Genomic DNA, 13,452 nt, shown 5'->3' on the forward strand with positions numbered 1-13,452 from the left:
ACCAGACCTAGAACTCGGAGAAGAATCTGACTCGGGCATTTATTCAATCCAAGGTCTTCTTCTTTGTATCTAGACTGGTGATTTAAATGAGCGCTATAGTCTATCACATTCATGGCCCCAGTGGAAATGCAATCTTAAACGTTATATTAAATAAGTCATATCTAGTTAATTCCAGACACTCATGACTCGTTGGTTCCAGCCTGACTTTAGCCATGGACTATCTCAAAGTACAGCAAATGCGGAGACATAGCTCACCGAGCTGTCCTCAATCTCCTTTACATCCGAGCTACGCTCGTACCGCAGGAAGTAAAAGCGTCCTTCCTGGTCGGCTGCTTGACTTGCCGTGACAATTTCCAGGGCTGTCATGATCACCCCGATAGGATGGCGCCCGCATACTGTGTTACCCGTGCGGTCAATAATATCGAGGAAAGACTCTGCAGATCCCGTCGTGATGGCAGCCATGGTAGCCATGTCAAATGCTGAGATACTCTCGTGAATGGCAGGTTCACGGCTTGAGATGCGATCGCGTTGCCGCAAGGAGTGACCAGCTGAGACCATTTCAAGAGCCTGACCAACACTGCTTGCATCCATTCCGGGTTGTGGAAGTAGATCACCAGACAATGGCAGTCGTGGCCCTGGCCTGGGGGTCTGTGGAACATAATATGTGTAGCGGAATCGGAGGCCCCAGTGGCAGAAATCCGAACTTATCACAAAGGCGTTTTCCGGGTCCGCTAGATAAGGGGCCAGGAGGGCCCCAAATGCCTGCTCTGTCGAGGCCGAGGTATTTCCGACCATGATTGGGACTAGAGGTGGGTATTCAGAGGCTGCAGAATCTGGATATTGGAGTTGGAGCAAGCGATGGATGTAGGGAAGGTGCATCTCGATGCTGTGCTCGTCTTCATCAACCGAACGCGACATGGTTGTGAAGCTAATCTTTGCCCCATTTGGTTTAGTTGCCTGGGTTTCGAGAAGCTGGGTAATCAGCTCGGTGTCTAGTGGGAGGGGTTCATCGGATAGAGGGGTACGGTAGGAAGTTAGCGTTGGAAGAGCCAGTGTTGCGAGCGAGACATGGTGTGATGGTCCCAGAATAAAGATCCGCTTCCTGTTTATGAAGTTAGAACAGTATCGTCAAAGAGGTGGGAGATAAGCTTACGCTTTGGAGAGATCCAGCGCCTTGTATGCGTAGGCTGCGCAGGGCCCCGAGTATGAATAACCCGCATGCCTGGTTGATTAGTACGCTTGGTTTTGGATAACATCGTATGTATGATGAGGGTCTCAGACATACGGTGCGATGATCACTCTGGCTCCTGGAGTTGGCAGCGAGCCGACCTTCTCCATCGTATCTGGCACCTGCGCGAGCCAACCATCCAGCTGACGGGCCAGTGTACGGGCACTATCTGAGTACCATGATCCAGAGTGGGAGGCCTGTCGAGATGGCATGATAGGATTTGAAGTAATTGATTAATGTCAGGGTCGAATGTGAGAAGTGGTTTTGCCCTACAAGGGTGAAGCTCTCTAATTGAGGAGAAGTGGGGGAGCGGGGGGATCCCGAATGCTCTAGCCAGCGCGCCGATAGGGAAGATATTGGAAGATTTGTGTATCCCAAGATTGATTGGACTGGATTTATGTACTTGGAAAATACAGATAAAGCTTTGTAGTAAATATATTCCATCTATGAGTTTCTAGTCAATATCACATTGTGAATTTCCTTATCTGAATATCATTTGGAACCCTGAAAGTACCTATATGTACCTATACCTATACCAAGATACAGCACTGACAAACAAAGTGAAAGGATCGAATAGCTGCATAGTTCCGAGTGTCTGTTTGTAAAAAGATAAAACGACCAAAATAGACAGTTATCAAGTGTCCGTTTGTACATCCCTGTATATGTTGTTTGAAGTAATTTAGTCCTGGATACCGAAAGAATGATCGACTAAGTATGATGGTGTGGTTGAAGCAACAGTATTGATATCTCTAGGTCAGGCATATTTACCGAGCGTAGTAACATCCTGTTTCCTTTAGAAATCTGGAGACTCCAGAGTCCATGATGTGGAAAGTTGTTATCTGAGCATCGGAGTTTGTACCTATATTACCTGTTTGGGCTTAGCCTGATGGAATGCAACGCGAATCTCGGAAATGACGCGCTGAGCCAATTGTGTCCGCATCACCCAGTCCTCGTTTCAATTGTCACATTGTCTCCTATAATTACCCCCGTGAGACCTTTTATACGCGACTATATCTACACACCCTCCTACCAATCTACCTTGCTATACACACCAAGCTCTTAGAATGTCACTCAAGCGGAAAGCTTCGTTCACAGCTATCCCGAATAGTCCGTCAGCTCCGGCCCCCAGTGAATGGGGAATGGTGATCGATGGGAGCCCACATCTCCACAGCCGGACACGAAAGCGCTTCAGAGACGATCGTCCTAGTGACCAAATGATTTACCGTAAGAGCTTCGCCTCGCCTCGCTTTTGTGGCACTCTCCCTTGATTGTGTCAACGTTCAACCTTCCTGACACCTGGCAGAAAACACACTACGATGGATCTTCTCCGCCCAAAAGCAGCAGGAGTCTACACAAGCCACCGATATGGATACAATGGACTCAGAGCCAACTGCCGAAACACCAGAAGACGTTGACCCTCGACAACAAACATTACACCGATTCTTCCAACAAAAACCCCAGCAAACATCATCTTTCCGACCATCCCGCTCAGCACTTGCACCTCGTGCCAATGAAACTGCGCTCGCTCAGGAGGACCTCCTGCGTCGCCAGGCGTTTAATCAAATGAGCTCTGGAGACAGCTCGTGCGAAAGCAACAGCCCCGGATCCAATCAGATGAGTGCTGATGTGGACATGGACATGGATATGGATATGGATGGCGGAAACGGTGGTGATGGGTTTGACCAGGCACCAAGAACTGGGTGGGAGGAGTGACCTGGATGTAACTTGGTTGTACGGGTCCTTCTTCACCACCATGCGCTGGTGTTTATACCAGGAAAGGGTACCATTACCTCTCCATCTCTTTCGTGATACCTATTGGGTTATTTGGGCAAGGTGTTACTGGCTAATTATATTGCTTTGCTTTTCTTCCTTTCTCGAAAGGAACTAAGAGATTTTTCGGTCTTTGGCGTCTATGGTAGCCTGGGAATACTTGAAAGACTAGAGACTTTAGCTTTTAATGAACATACATGGCGAGATATCTGGCTTAACTCGATATTCCAGTGACTTCTGACTTCAATTGAACCTTGGGGTAAGGGTGTGATTATTTGATCCAGCTCTGGATAGCTATAGTGGAGGTATCGTGATCGCTTGCCTGGAATGGTAACTAGTTCGATATAAGCACTTGTGTATGCATAAATATACGTCTATTGTAAGACCAATAGCTGATACTAAATTTAAAATATATTCACTCCTCGTTATTTAGACACTAGCTCTTTCTAAGTTGTAGATTTTTGTTTAACTAGTGTGATGGCTGTTATGGCTGTGATGGCTGTTATGTCATTGGCCTAATACAGCCTCAGGCACCAATAAAGTTGTTTTGTCCACCCGACGTTCGACGTTCGTCCCTCCTTCAATTGAACCACAAGGCCAGGGGAATCCCAAACCGCAAGAGAACCTACGAACTTACTTAACTTTGCCAACCCCCGAATAATCCGACTCTGTCCGTCCTCCTGCGTGGGAATCCTTTTCAGCTCAGCTACCCTCAGACTTCAACTCCCCCGCACATTGGAGGGCTTTTGGCTGCTGACACGAACGACGCACCAACCACAATGAATGACGACCAGTCTGTTAGGTACTTGGAAGGCCTGTTGGGTCGTACACTGCGGATCTATACCACGGATACTCGGATGTTTGTTGGGCTTTTCAAGTGTACCGATGCGGTAAGCAGTCACCTGTGAACTACGTGCTATGGGATTCCAAAAAGCATATAGCGAATGGTACTAATTAAAAACTCCTTGATAGGACCGAAATATTATCCTCGCCAACTCCTTTGAATATCGTATGCCCACCACATCTGCCGTACAAGCCGCTGCAGAGGAGAAACAGTCGTTGGGAGAAGGGTCGGAAGCAAAGAGCGCAACTGTCAAAGTGAATATGACACATCGGTTGATAGGCCTCATTGTCATCCCAGGACGTCACATTACGAAAATAGAGCTGGAGTAAGCCATAATCTGGTTCCAACTTGGGTTCGTTTCCGCGAGCCCTTCATTTTTCCCACCTGGGGGATCGTTCTTTATTCTATTCTCGAATGATAAACCTGGCTCTACTGCCCCACAATACCAAGCAGCATGGCACCTATTGCACCCACCCACGCGATATGCCGCAGGAGAAGCCCGGTTTCTGCCCTGCGCCCACCATTACCCTGGTCCTGCTTTTCCGCCAGGACGAGAGTTGGGCGTGGGGCTGCCAAGAGGAGGCTTGCTTGCAGCGGCGGTCGCTGCTCCATCAACGTGGCACCGGGATCACAGCAGCTGCATCGCAGTGTCGCAGCATCTAAGGTGGCTTGGCCTGCCGGTCTGCAGTCAAGTTATCGAATAGGAAGATTGTTCGTGGCAGGCGTTTTTGGTCAACAAAGGGTGAATGGAGGGGCAAAAAGGCGGTGTCTCCGCCACAGATATCCCTTGGCATGCAGCTTGGTTGCTTTCGTGCAGAACCAAGACTATCTGTGGCTCGTGTCCGCTTCCGCTGCGATCTGATCATGGGGTGTGTGTTGTTTCTGAACGGACGCTACTATCCTCTAGCCGCCTTCCACTGTTGGAAGTGTTTGCAGGAGGCTTATGCTCTACCACGCAGCAACATATAAATTTTGTGATGTATCATTTTGCTTCCGAACGTGGTGTCGAGTCCTTGGGTCAGTGGGTGCTGCATTTTTATCTCTATCACTTTTGATAGGAGATATGGCGCCGGTGGCGGGGTCCAAGCTCCGGGATAGACAAATAGGGGTCGGAAAAAGATTCTCAGTGTCCGACTGGCTCTGCAAATACATTTGTGATGGCCTCTTCAGGTGGCCCAGATTCAAATTTAAATGTAAATGCATGTACATTGTAGGGCGAAGAGCATCGCTTATCGAGCGCTAATAGTGGGGGGGGGGGGGGGGTTCAAAAAGGATGCTTAAAAAGACAAACAGCTAAGAAAGGCCAAAGGATTTTATATAGAATATGGGGAAATGAGAAAGATACCTTTCGGATATTAAGGAGAAAGTCAGGGTTCTACAAGGGAAAAAAAACAAACAAACAAACAAAGAACGTATTTCCAAAATTTGTTGCGGTGTGAAGCTATGAGAAACATATAGTTACAACATACAGAAACTTTCGGATCTATGTGTACTAGTTTTGTTTTAAAAAAAGAAAAAGAACTCAAATAAAATGTAAAAGGAAAAAGAAAATAACCTTTTGATCAAAGCTGATGGATAATGAATCGATCTTCAATATAAATATAAGAGTCTAGACTCTATATCTTCCCTCAGCGTAACTTAGACGCGACTCCAAAGTTCAGACAAGGTTCTTTGTATAGCTCGGACCGAGAGATAATCCGGCTGACCTAATCCACCCCATTCCGATCGAGACCGGGCCCAAGAAACCAAAACCACAAAAACAGCCACTTTGTACCCACGAAGTACCATTTTGCTGTACTAGCGGTGGCGGAGTACTTTTGCCTACATCTGACCTTTCTGGCCTTGACTCTCTCTCTCTTCAACTTTCTTCCCCCCTCTCTTTTTTCAGGCTTTCATCCTTGCAGGGAACATTTTCACCCTCTTGTGATATACCCCTACGATTCTTATTGAGGTAAATGAGTACCCCCCCCCGTTGTGTCTGCCTGCGGCCTAATATTGTGGAATATCACCCGCTCAAACCCCCCCGTACATAATGACGCATTCCTCTACCCGCAAACCCACCATTCCCAGTTCCTCTCCATTCAAGGACCTCCCTTGCATCCTTCTTTTTTTCTTTCTTCCCTTTCTCACCTATACCTCCACATGCCACCTGGGTTTCTGCAGAGTCAGCCCTGCAATCCCGCACCTGCATTGTCTCGTGCAAGTGGCTAACTTTCTGTAGAGCTTCTTGCTAAGTTTCTCACATCGGAGCTTCCGCCTTTCATCTTTAGCTTCTCACCAACTCGATACCCCCTCCACCTACATCTACATCAATCGCAAACCATCTCTCCCGCTACCTAGATCCTCAATTTGACCTCGTCACCCTCACCCGTTTGTCTCGTAACTACGCTCAACATCTTGCACTTGGCTCCGCCCGTGTGTTTAAGGTCCAAACCAGGTGGATTAGTGATAATCAGTCCTCGCACAAATCACTGCGCATTCCTTGCAGAATTTCTCCCAAGCTTTTTGTGATATTGCAGAAGCTCGGGCCAAGACATTCCAGCAACACAACAGGGGTTTCTCGGCATAATAGTTCCAACTTCCATCGTTCGTGCGATCTTATCAACTCAAGCTTGGCAGTTACCCGAACCTTCTAGTGATGGGTCAGTCGCATTCCAAGAGCAACGCCTCGGGCGACCCTCTTCAATCCTACCCTTCGTTTTCCAAGTCCGACACCAAAGAGTCTCTCCGCTCCTTCCGCGGCTCGATCCGATCGAAAATCCCTGGCGCTCGCAGCTCCGATAGCCCTCGGGGTTCCACCACTGCTCTCTCCCGCACTGAGAGCCAGACCGATAAATCCGATGCTGGATCCCTCAAGTCGGTCGGAAGTCGCCCTGGCTCCAATGCCGGCCTCCCCCAGTCGCCTGGCTCCGAGAGCGCTTCGCGACCCAGTTCCCCCCAACCTCCGCCGTCCCCCTCGCTTTCCACCACCCTGCAACGAGGCCACAAGGATGTGAACGCGATGAAGCAGAGCGGCGAAGTCGACCATGTGTCAGATGGCCCTCCCTCTGGTGGCCCTCCGTCTGGGGCCACCGCGGTCGCCGGTGAATCAATTCTGATGAAGCGAGAGAACCAACTGAACCCCATTTTGGACTTCATCTTGAACGCTCCACTTGAGACTTCGGGATCCCCTGGGATGGGTATGGGTGCTTTGAAATCGATTGATTTGGACGACATGATTTCACGACTCCTAGACGCTGGTTATTCTAGCAAGGTTACCAAAACAGTCTGCCTGAAGAACGCAGAGATTACCGCCATCTGTACCGCCGCTCGCGAGCTCTTCCTGTCGCAGCCTGCTCTGCTTGAGCTCTCAGCTCCCGTCAAGATTGTTGGCGACGTTCACGGCCAATATACTGACCTTATTCGACTCTTCGAGATGTGTGGATTCCCTCCCGCCTCCAACTACCTTTTCCTGGGCGACTACGTCGACCGAGGCAAGCAGAGTCTGGAGACGATCCTTCTGCTGATGTGCTATAAGCTGAAATACCCCGAGAACTTCTTCCTACTTCGAGGAAACCATGAGTGTGCCAACGTTACCCGTGTTTATGGGTTCTATGACGAGTGCAAGCGTCGTTGTAACATCAAGGTCTGGAAGACCTTCATCGATACCTTCAATTGTCTCCCCATTGCTGCGACTGTGGCCGGCAAAATCTTCTGTGTCCACGGTGGCCTCTCTCCTAGTCTTTCGCATATGGACGACATTCGCGGCATCGCCCGCCCCACTGACGTACCGGACTATGGTCTATTAAACGATCTCCTGTGGAGTGACCCGGCGGACATGGAGGAAGATTGGGAACCTAACGAGCGTGGTGTTAGCTACTGCTTCGGAAAGAAAGTGATCATGGACTTTTTGCAGCGTCATGACTTCGACTTGGTTTGCCGTGCTCACATGGTTGTGGAGGATGGGTATGAGTTCTACCAGGATCGTATTCTGGTGACTGTGTTTTCTGCACCCAACGTAAGTTACCTTCTTGTATGTTTCACATCGAGTCATACTGATCTTTCTATAGTATTGTGGCGAGTTCGATAACTGGGGCGCTATCATGTCAGTCTCTGGTGAGCTTCTGTGCAGCTTCGAGCTTCTTAAACCCTTGGACTCGACCGCCCTGAAGAACCACATTAAGAAGGGCCGAAACAAGCGCAACAGCATGTTAAACAGCCCTGTAAGGAACCCCCCTTGGATTCCACCCCATCTGATCGTTGCTGCATCGTGCAACACTGCCGATCTTTCTGCTTGCAAATTATGCACTTAGTGTATCCCGTATCTTCTTGAACAAATCGCTAACCAATTCCAGCCTGCGGCGGTATCGGCACAAAGTTATTAGGCCTCACCGATCGTTCTACATTTGAATTTGATATCCTCTCCTGCGATCCGTCATTGCTGTCATGGGCTCGATTACTTTCACAGTCATTGACCGGCAATGAACACAACTTCCACCAAACTAGCAGCGTGGTCGCCTATCCCTTGTTTGATAATGGCTGATCACCTAAAACACTCTGGCACCACAGCTCGCACCAACTTCCGGACCCAATCCCCCCGGTATGGATGCCCAAAAATACGGCTTGGCGCAGAACTGAACCGGATTCCTCTGACCGGTCCGCGCATCGAGGCCTGTTAAGGCACCGAATCTTGCGTAGACCCGCAGATCCCATTTGCAGACTCAATGGAAAGACATGCTTGAAAAAGGCACGTGGAATCTCGATAGGGGACTTTATTGTCGCCTATCTCGGTTCCAGCTCATAATGCAGACGCGTCCAGACTCACGGCATTTTTTCTTCGGCCCGAAGAATCACAGCTATGTATCTCTACATGGCGTGGGTTACTAGGTCTCTCTTGTTTCTGGCGTGGCATTCTCCTGCATGTACTTACGATATCTCTACTCTTTTATCCCAAACAAATGGTATTACTTGGGCATCATTTTGCATTCTTCCTTGTTTCTATATTTCTAGGACCATGAACCGTCCTGCTATATTTAAAACGTGTAGCATCTTTAGTTTCTCTGGGGTATTTCTCAGATCGTTGCAGTGTTTCTTACATTGTCTAGCGAAGCTGCGTATTTGGCTAGACTCTTCTGTGGGTGAATCGAACCCACACCGCTACATACTAAATGCCCTCGTAATTTGACCCAAAGCCAGTCAAACGGACCGGAATGATTTGTTGATTCCCAGAAATAACTCTGTACAACCAACGCTGACCAGTTGTATGTCTAGGCCTCAGTCGGGACCACCTCCCGACAAGCCCCCGGCAGCTCACCCGCCTTCTATCGAACACCTTATGCATATGCAGTGCCATTCGCAAACATTGGACTTGATTCAAACTTGGAGATAAGGAAATATTTACTAATGATATATAGTAACTCACGCAAGTGTATCGACATGCTTGACATCCAATAATATAGTAGGGCTCTAGTAATTGCTTTTTCTATGCACAACCCCGTTTTGGGATAGACCAGTCAGTGACTGAAGGCCAAACAAACAACAACCGAGATAGGTACCTCAATCAAGTTTCCTTCCGACTATTACCCTCCAGCTGGCGTAATCTACCAGTCGGACTCGCAACAGATTGAACTTGAACCCTAACCCCCGCCGCAAAAGGATTCGGATCCGTATTCTGATCCAAATTCCCCAAAGCATGATTGACATCACGATGTTTCGCCTCATCAGCACGAACATACAGCAGCAGTGAATGCATACATCGTTGCCCCTCTGGCATCTGCCAGTACTTAATTGCCATCTCGGGAGCCTGCAAGCCCTCCCATCCAGGCAGATACCCATTCTCGAGGTCAAGAATTGCCTTCGAGTATGTGATCACAGCTTCTTCTTCTAGATATCCCACAAAACGATGACAAATCTGAGGCGAGATCAGATATGCAAGGGAGAATCCGCTGAAGAATACCCACTGCGCGCCCAGGACCATGAATCGCATTGTTGGGCCTGGCTCGGCGAGCTTGAGGAAGGTTAGGAGATGCATTCGTTCGTTGTACGCTTCTTCGAGGAGGGTTTCTATCCTGTATGGTGTGTGCGATATTAGACCACCTTCTGTCTAATAGGAGGAGATGGATGGTGTCACTCACCATCCGTTGTCTCGCCTCATTCGCCGGATGCTTTTGAGATGTCGGAGCATGCCTGCTACCATTCCTGGAACGCCGGCTACGCTTTCCAGAAAGACGAATCTCGTGATCCATTTCTCCTCGGTCATGAGGTGGGACTTGGAGATGGTGTTTGTGTTTGTTGGTCGTGTGTGATACCCGGAGACGAGATCCATACCCCAGCGTAGGAGGCGCACGGTTCCGAGAGCTGCTCTATCTTGCCAGGTGTGTGCTTTGCGGTGGGCGGTTCGGACGGCGAGGATCTGTTCTTTTGTGTATCTAGTAGGAATGTGATATATGTCAGATACGAATCTTTTTATTATAAGGGATGGTGAAGGGAAGGTTTCCTCCAATGGGGGCACTTTAATCCAACATACACTGGATGGGTCCATGATGACTTTTGACCAACTTGGGTGCTTGTTGTATGATTCCTCTTGGTCGGTATCAAGGTTGAGAGCCTGGTATACCTGCTCGGTTGAGAATATGATATAGTGCCTGTCCTTGACAATGCGCTGTGCTGAAGACGAGTGTTCACAAGGGAAAAACGAGGTATACTTGTTTGGAGCTTCATGATCAACAAAGAAAAAGGCAGAAGAATGATAAATAGATACAACTAAACTGAAATGTTTTGATTCTAACATTGAGTAGTCAAAGTCCCAACAGAACTGTCCATCTTTTATGCTATAGATGTTCTGTTTCCTACAATGCAGAACGCAGACTATGACTCAACCGACAACAATTCCAAGGTTGTTGAGAAACTTGTGTTCTACAATCTACAGTGTATGATGGGTAATAACCTCGTTCAACTCGGCGAGATCAGATTAAATATGGCTATGCAAGGAGAAGATCGCGCCTTGGTGAACCCTAATCTCCCGATTTCATCCGACATAAGAGAACACCTCGGGTGAAGAAGTTCTAGATTGCTTTTTCATGACTCATTAAAAGTTACATATCGACGAGTTGTTTTTATAGTAAATAGTAATGAATATGTATAAAAAGGGGGTTGTGGACTAGTGATCTTGAGTTTTGTCTAGTGCGTCGTGCGTTAGGAGGCTGCCATCTGTTTACCAAATTAACATTAAGCTGAAGTTCAAGAGGGATAGTGAAGAACGAACTAAGAGTTGTATACTTATATATGTTGGGAATACATGGTATATTCCTCCTGATAAGTGCAATAATTGAACACTGCCCATGTTCGTTATATACACATAAACCTTTCTGTCATGTTTGAAAGATATCAATAACTGACCCAAATAGTAACATGAAATTATCTCTTAACAGCGACAACGCACACTTCAGTCTATATTTGTGTCACTTGATAAAAACCAAAATAGGCGCTGTCGGTAGGCATACCGTTGATAACATGAACCCCGCCACCGGCGAGTCTCCCGTGCAGACATTCCACGACCAAAATTATTTGGATCACCAATAAGACCAGTCCTTCGAATAGGCTTTCCGGATTGTATTACTGTTTATAGAGAGACTGACCAGCACGAGCGATAATCACCCCGCATGGGGTTCCATCGAATATCAGAGGGCACCGGGCGCCTGTCCGAGACGTTATCTGGTTCTATACGAGGGGAACAACAATGAAGGATAAAGAAGCTGGTCCCTTCGCCTAATTTCATATAATCAGAAGTCAGAATTCATAATAGCATTCGAAAGAAATGAGTACCGTACTTCCTGGGAAGCCTCTAACGGCTCTTGCGCGATGCACTCGGCCAACGAGCAATGTGAATACATCAATTTCACTGCGCTTTACCTCGACACTACAAGCACACGCACAAACACAAGTGAAGACTGCTCCAAGCCCCACACTGCCACCCCTCTCTGCTTTACCGGCGCGTGTCTTGCTCAGATCTCTGCTCGTCTCTACGATATCGTCGAAGAGATTCCTCCTCACCCCGGCGCTTTCGTTGATGTCCTTCCTCTCCAAACCTAACAGAATCTGGCTATTTGACGTGGATCGGAATCCGCTTCTGCATGGAATATTAAAGAAAACATTCTATAATCAATTCTGTGCTGGAGAGAATGGCGCAGAATGCAGATCTACCATCCGCGAAATGAAAGACATGGGCTTTCGCGGCATGATTTTGACATATGCTGCCGAGACTGTGTTTGATCATAGTACGCAAGCTCAGCATGGAAAGGGAATTGCTGCTTCGAAAAGCGAGCAAGAGGATGTGTCTGTCGATGCTGCGGCCTACCATTGTCCCAGCATCGAAGCTTGGCGGGAAGGGACAGTTGAGACCATCTATATGACAGAGGCAGAGGATTACCTCGCAGTCAAGTAAGCTACTCGGAACCCACTATTCCATGGAATAACAGCTGACCATTTATAAGATTGACAGGCGCTGGCGTTAGCGTCACCGAGGCTTTCGCCGCTGGAGAGTTACCTCCGCAGCAAATGATGGATGCCCTGCATGAGGTCTGTACTAAGGCCAAAGATAGAAAGGTTCGCATCCTCGTCGATGCCGAATCTCAGCATTTCCAAAAGGGCATTTCACGGGTTGCTGTGGAACTTATGCGCACTTACAATCGCGATGGTTATTCCACCATCTACAATACATACCAGGCCTACCTCAAAAGCACACCAGCGACACTAGCCAACCATCTCGCTGCGGCAAAGGAAGATGGATTTACTCTCGGTCTCAAGCTCGTGAGGGGCGCATACATGGCGACGGATGAACGGTCCCTGATCCACGACACGAAGGAAGACACCGACAACGCATATAATATGATAGCCCAGGGGGCTCTGACGAAGAATATCGGAGAATTCGGAGATAAGGGTACCCGCGAATTCCCCTCGGTGAATCTATTTCTGGCAAGTCATAACAAGGAAAGCGTGGTTGCTGCCCACGAGCTCCATAAGCATCGTGCTATGTCCGGCTTGCCCACCGTTCCTGTGCGCTTTGCCCAACTCCATGGTATGTCCGATGAGGTTAGCTTTTCGCTGCTTCAGATGAATGATGGCGATGGAACGCCGGAGGTTTATAAATGTTCCACTTGGGGAGGTATGGGTGAATGTCTGGCCTATCTGCTTCGTCGGGCAATTGAGAATCGTGATGCTGTTCTGCGCACAGATAATGAGTATCGGGCGTTGAAGACGGAGGTTTTCCGCAGAGTGAAGTCGGTGTTTTCTCCTTCATCATCTTCATAGCACACCCAATGAAATAATATGACTTTATGATCAATATATTGCACTGGCTTATTTTCATGTACCATGGATGTAGGAATAAATTAGACCTGTATAGCGTAGAGAAATAAAGTTATATATGAGTCGACTGATCTTCACTGTCACCGGAGAAAAGCTATGAGCTAACGGGCCAGAAGGATTGAAGGATTGATCATGCATTATTTGGTTGTCCACATCTTCCAGAGTTATGACAACGTTGATGCATCTCAGTTTAGGCAAAGACCTGCATCTTGTGGGTGATCTCGGGGAGAATGCTATCATCATAAGCATTGAAATTAAATTTAAA

General features: G+C 48.0%; 9 protein-coding genes across 9 annotated transcripts; 7 read left to right on the plus strand and 2 right to left on the minus strand.

The window, feature by feature from the left end:
* Positions 1 to 222: 222 nt before the first annotated feature.
* On the minus strand, positions 223 to 1,440 carry N7516_004834 (protein MEMO1; the record flags this gene model as incomplete). The annotated part of the gene is made up of 3 exons (XM_057217554.1): positions 223 to 1,102; positions 1,154 to 1,222; positions 1,286 to 1,440. The coding sequence occupies 3 exons, from the start codon at positions 1,438 to 1,440 to the stop codon at positions 223 to 225; spliced, it is 1,104 nt and encodes a 367-aa protein (XP_057079437.1).
* An 852-nt stretch (positions 1,441 to 2,292) lies between these two features.
* N7516_004835 (uncharacterized protein) lies at positions 2,293 to 2,941 on the plus strand (the record flags this gene model as incomplete). Its single annotated transcript, XM_057217555.1, has 2 exons — positions 2,293 to 2,452; positions 2,532 to 2,941. 2 exons carry the CDS (start codon positions 2,293 to 2,295, stop codon positions 2,939 to 2,941), a joined length of 570 nt encoding a protein of 189 aa, XP_057079438.1.
* Positions 2,942 to 3,777: 836 nt separating this feature from the next.
* On the plus strand, positions 3,778 to 4,171 carry N7516_004836 (LSM domain-containing protein; the record flags this gene model as incomplete). The annotated part of the gene is made up of 2 exons (XM_057217556.1): positions 3,778 to 3,888; positions 3,971 to 4,171. The coding sequence occupies 2 exons, from the start codon at positions 3,778 to 3,780 to the stop codon at positions 4,169 to 4,171; spliced, it is 312 nt and encodes a 103-aa protein (XP_057079439.1).
* A 154-nt stretch (positions 4,172 to 4,325) lies between these two features.
* On the plus strand, positions 4,326 to 4,505 carry N7516_004837 (uncharacterized protein; the record flags this gene model as incomplete). Its single annotated transcript, XM_057217557.1, has 1 exon — positions 4,326 to 4,505. One exon carries the CDS (start codon positions 4,326 to 4,328, stop codon positions 4,503 to 4,505), a length of 180 nt encoding a protein of 59 aa, XP_057079440.1.
* A 1,975-nt stretch (positions 4,506 to 6,480) lies between these two features.
* phzA (putative serine/threonine protein phosphatase) lies at positions 6,481 to 8,206 on the plus strand (the record flags this gene model as incomplete). The annotated part of the gene is made up of 3 exons (XM_057217558.1): positions 6,481 to 7,839; positions 7,892 to 8,044; positions 8,177 to 8,206. 3 exons carry the CDS (start codon positions 6,481 to 6,483, stop codon positions 8,204 to 8,206), a joined length of 1,542 nt encoding a protein of 513 aa, XP_057079441.1.
* Positions 8,207 to 9,381: 1,175 nt separating this feature from the next.
* Positions 9,382 to 10,362, minus strand: N7516_004839 (alternative oxidase; the record flags this gene model as incomplete). Its single annotated transcript, XM_057217559.1, has 3 exons — positions 9,382 to 9,889; positions 9,956 to 10,233; positions 10,348 to 10,362. The coding sequence occupies 3 exons, from the start codon at positions 10,360 to 10,362 to the stop codon at positions 9,382 to 9,384; spliced, it is 801 nt and encodes a 266-aa protein (XP_057079442.1).
* A 312-nt stretch (positions 10,363 to 10,674) lies between these two features.
* Positions 10,675 to 10,878, plus strand: N7516_004840 (uncharacterized protein; the record flags this gene model as incomplete). The annotated part of the gene is made up of 1 exon (XM_057217560.1): positions 10,675 to 10,878. The coding sequence occupies one exon, from the start codon at positions 10,675 to 10,677 to the stop codon at positions 10,876 to 10,878; it is 204 nt and encodes a 67-aa protein (XP_057079443.1).
* Positions 10,879 to 11,681: 803 nt separating this feature from the next.
* Positions 11,682 to 11,912, plus strand: N7516_004841 (uncharacterized protein; the record flags this gene model as incomplete). Its single annotated transcript, XM_057217561.1, has 1 exon — positions 11,682 to 11,912. The coding sequence occupies one exon, from the start codon at positions 11,682 to 11,684 to the stop codon at positions 11,910 to 11,912; it is 231 nt and encodes a 76-aa protein (XP_057079444.1).
* Positions 11,913 to 12,033: 121 nt separating this feature from the next.
* N7516_004842 (proline dehydrogenase family protein) lies at positions 12,034 to 13,130 on the plus strand (the record flags this gene model as incomplete). Its single annotated transcript, XM_057217562.1, has 2 exons — positions 12,034 to 12,260; positions 12,314 to 13,130. The coding sequence occupies 2 exons, from the start codon at positions 12,034 to 12,036 to the stop codon at positions 13,128 to 13,130; spliced, it is 1,044 nt and encodes a 347-aa protein (XP_057079445.1).
* Positions 13,131 to 13,452: the final 322 nt, after the last annotated feature.

This window comes from Penicillium verrucosum (genome assembly GCF_028828655.1).
Source record: "Penicillium verrucosum strain IBT 35672 chromosome Unknown utg000001l_segment0_segment0, whole genome shotgun sequence".
Taxonomy (NCBI): domain Eukaryota; kingdom Fungi; phylum Ascomycota; class Eurotiomycetes; order Eurotiales; family Aspergillaceae; genus Penicillium; species Penicillium verrucosum.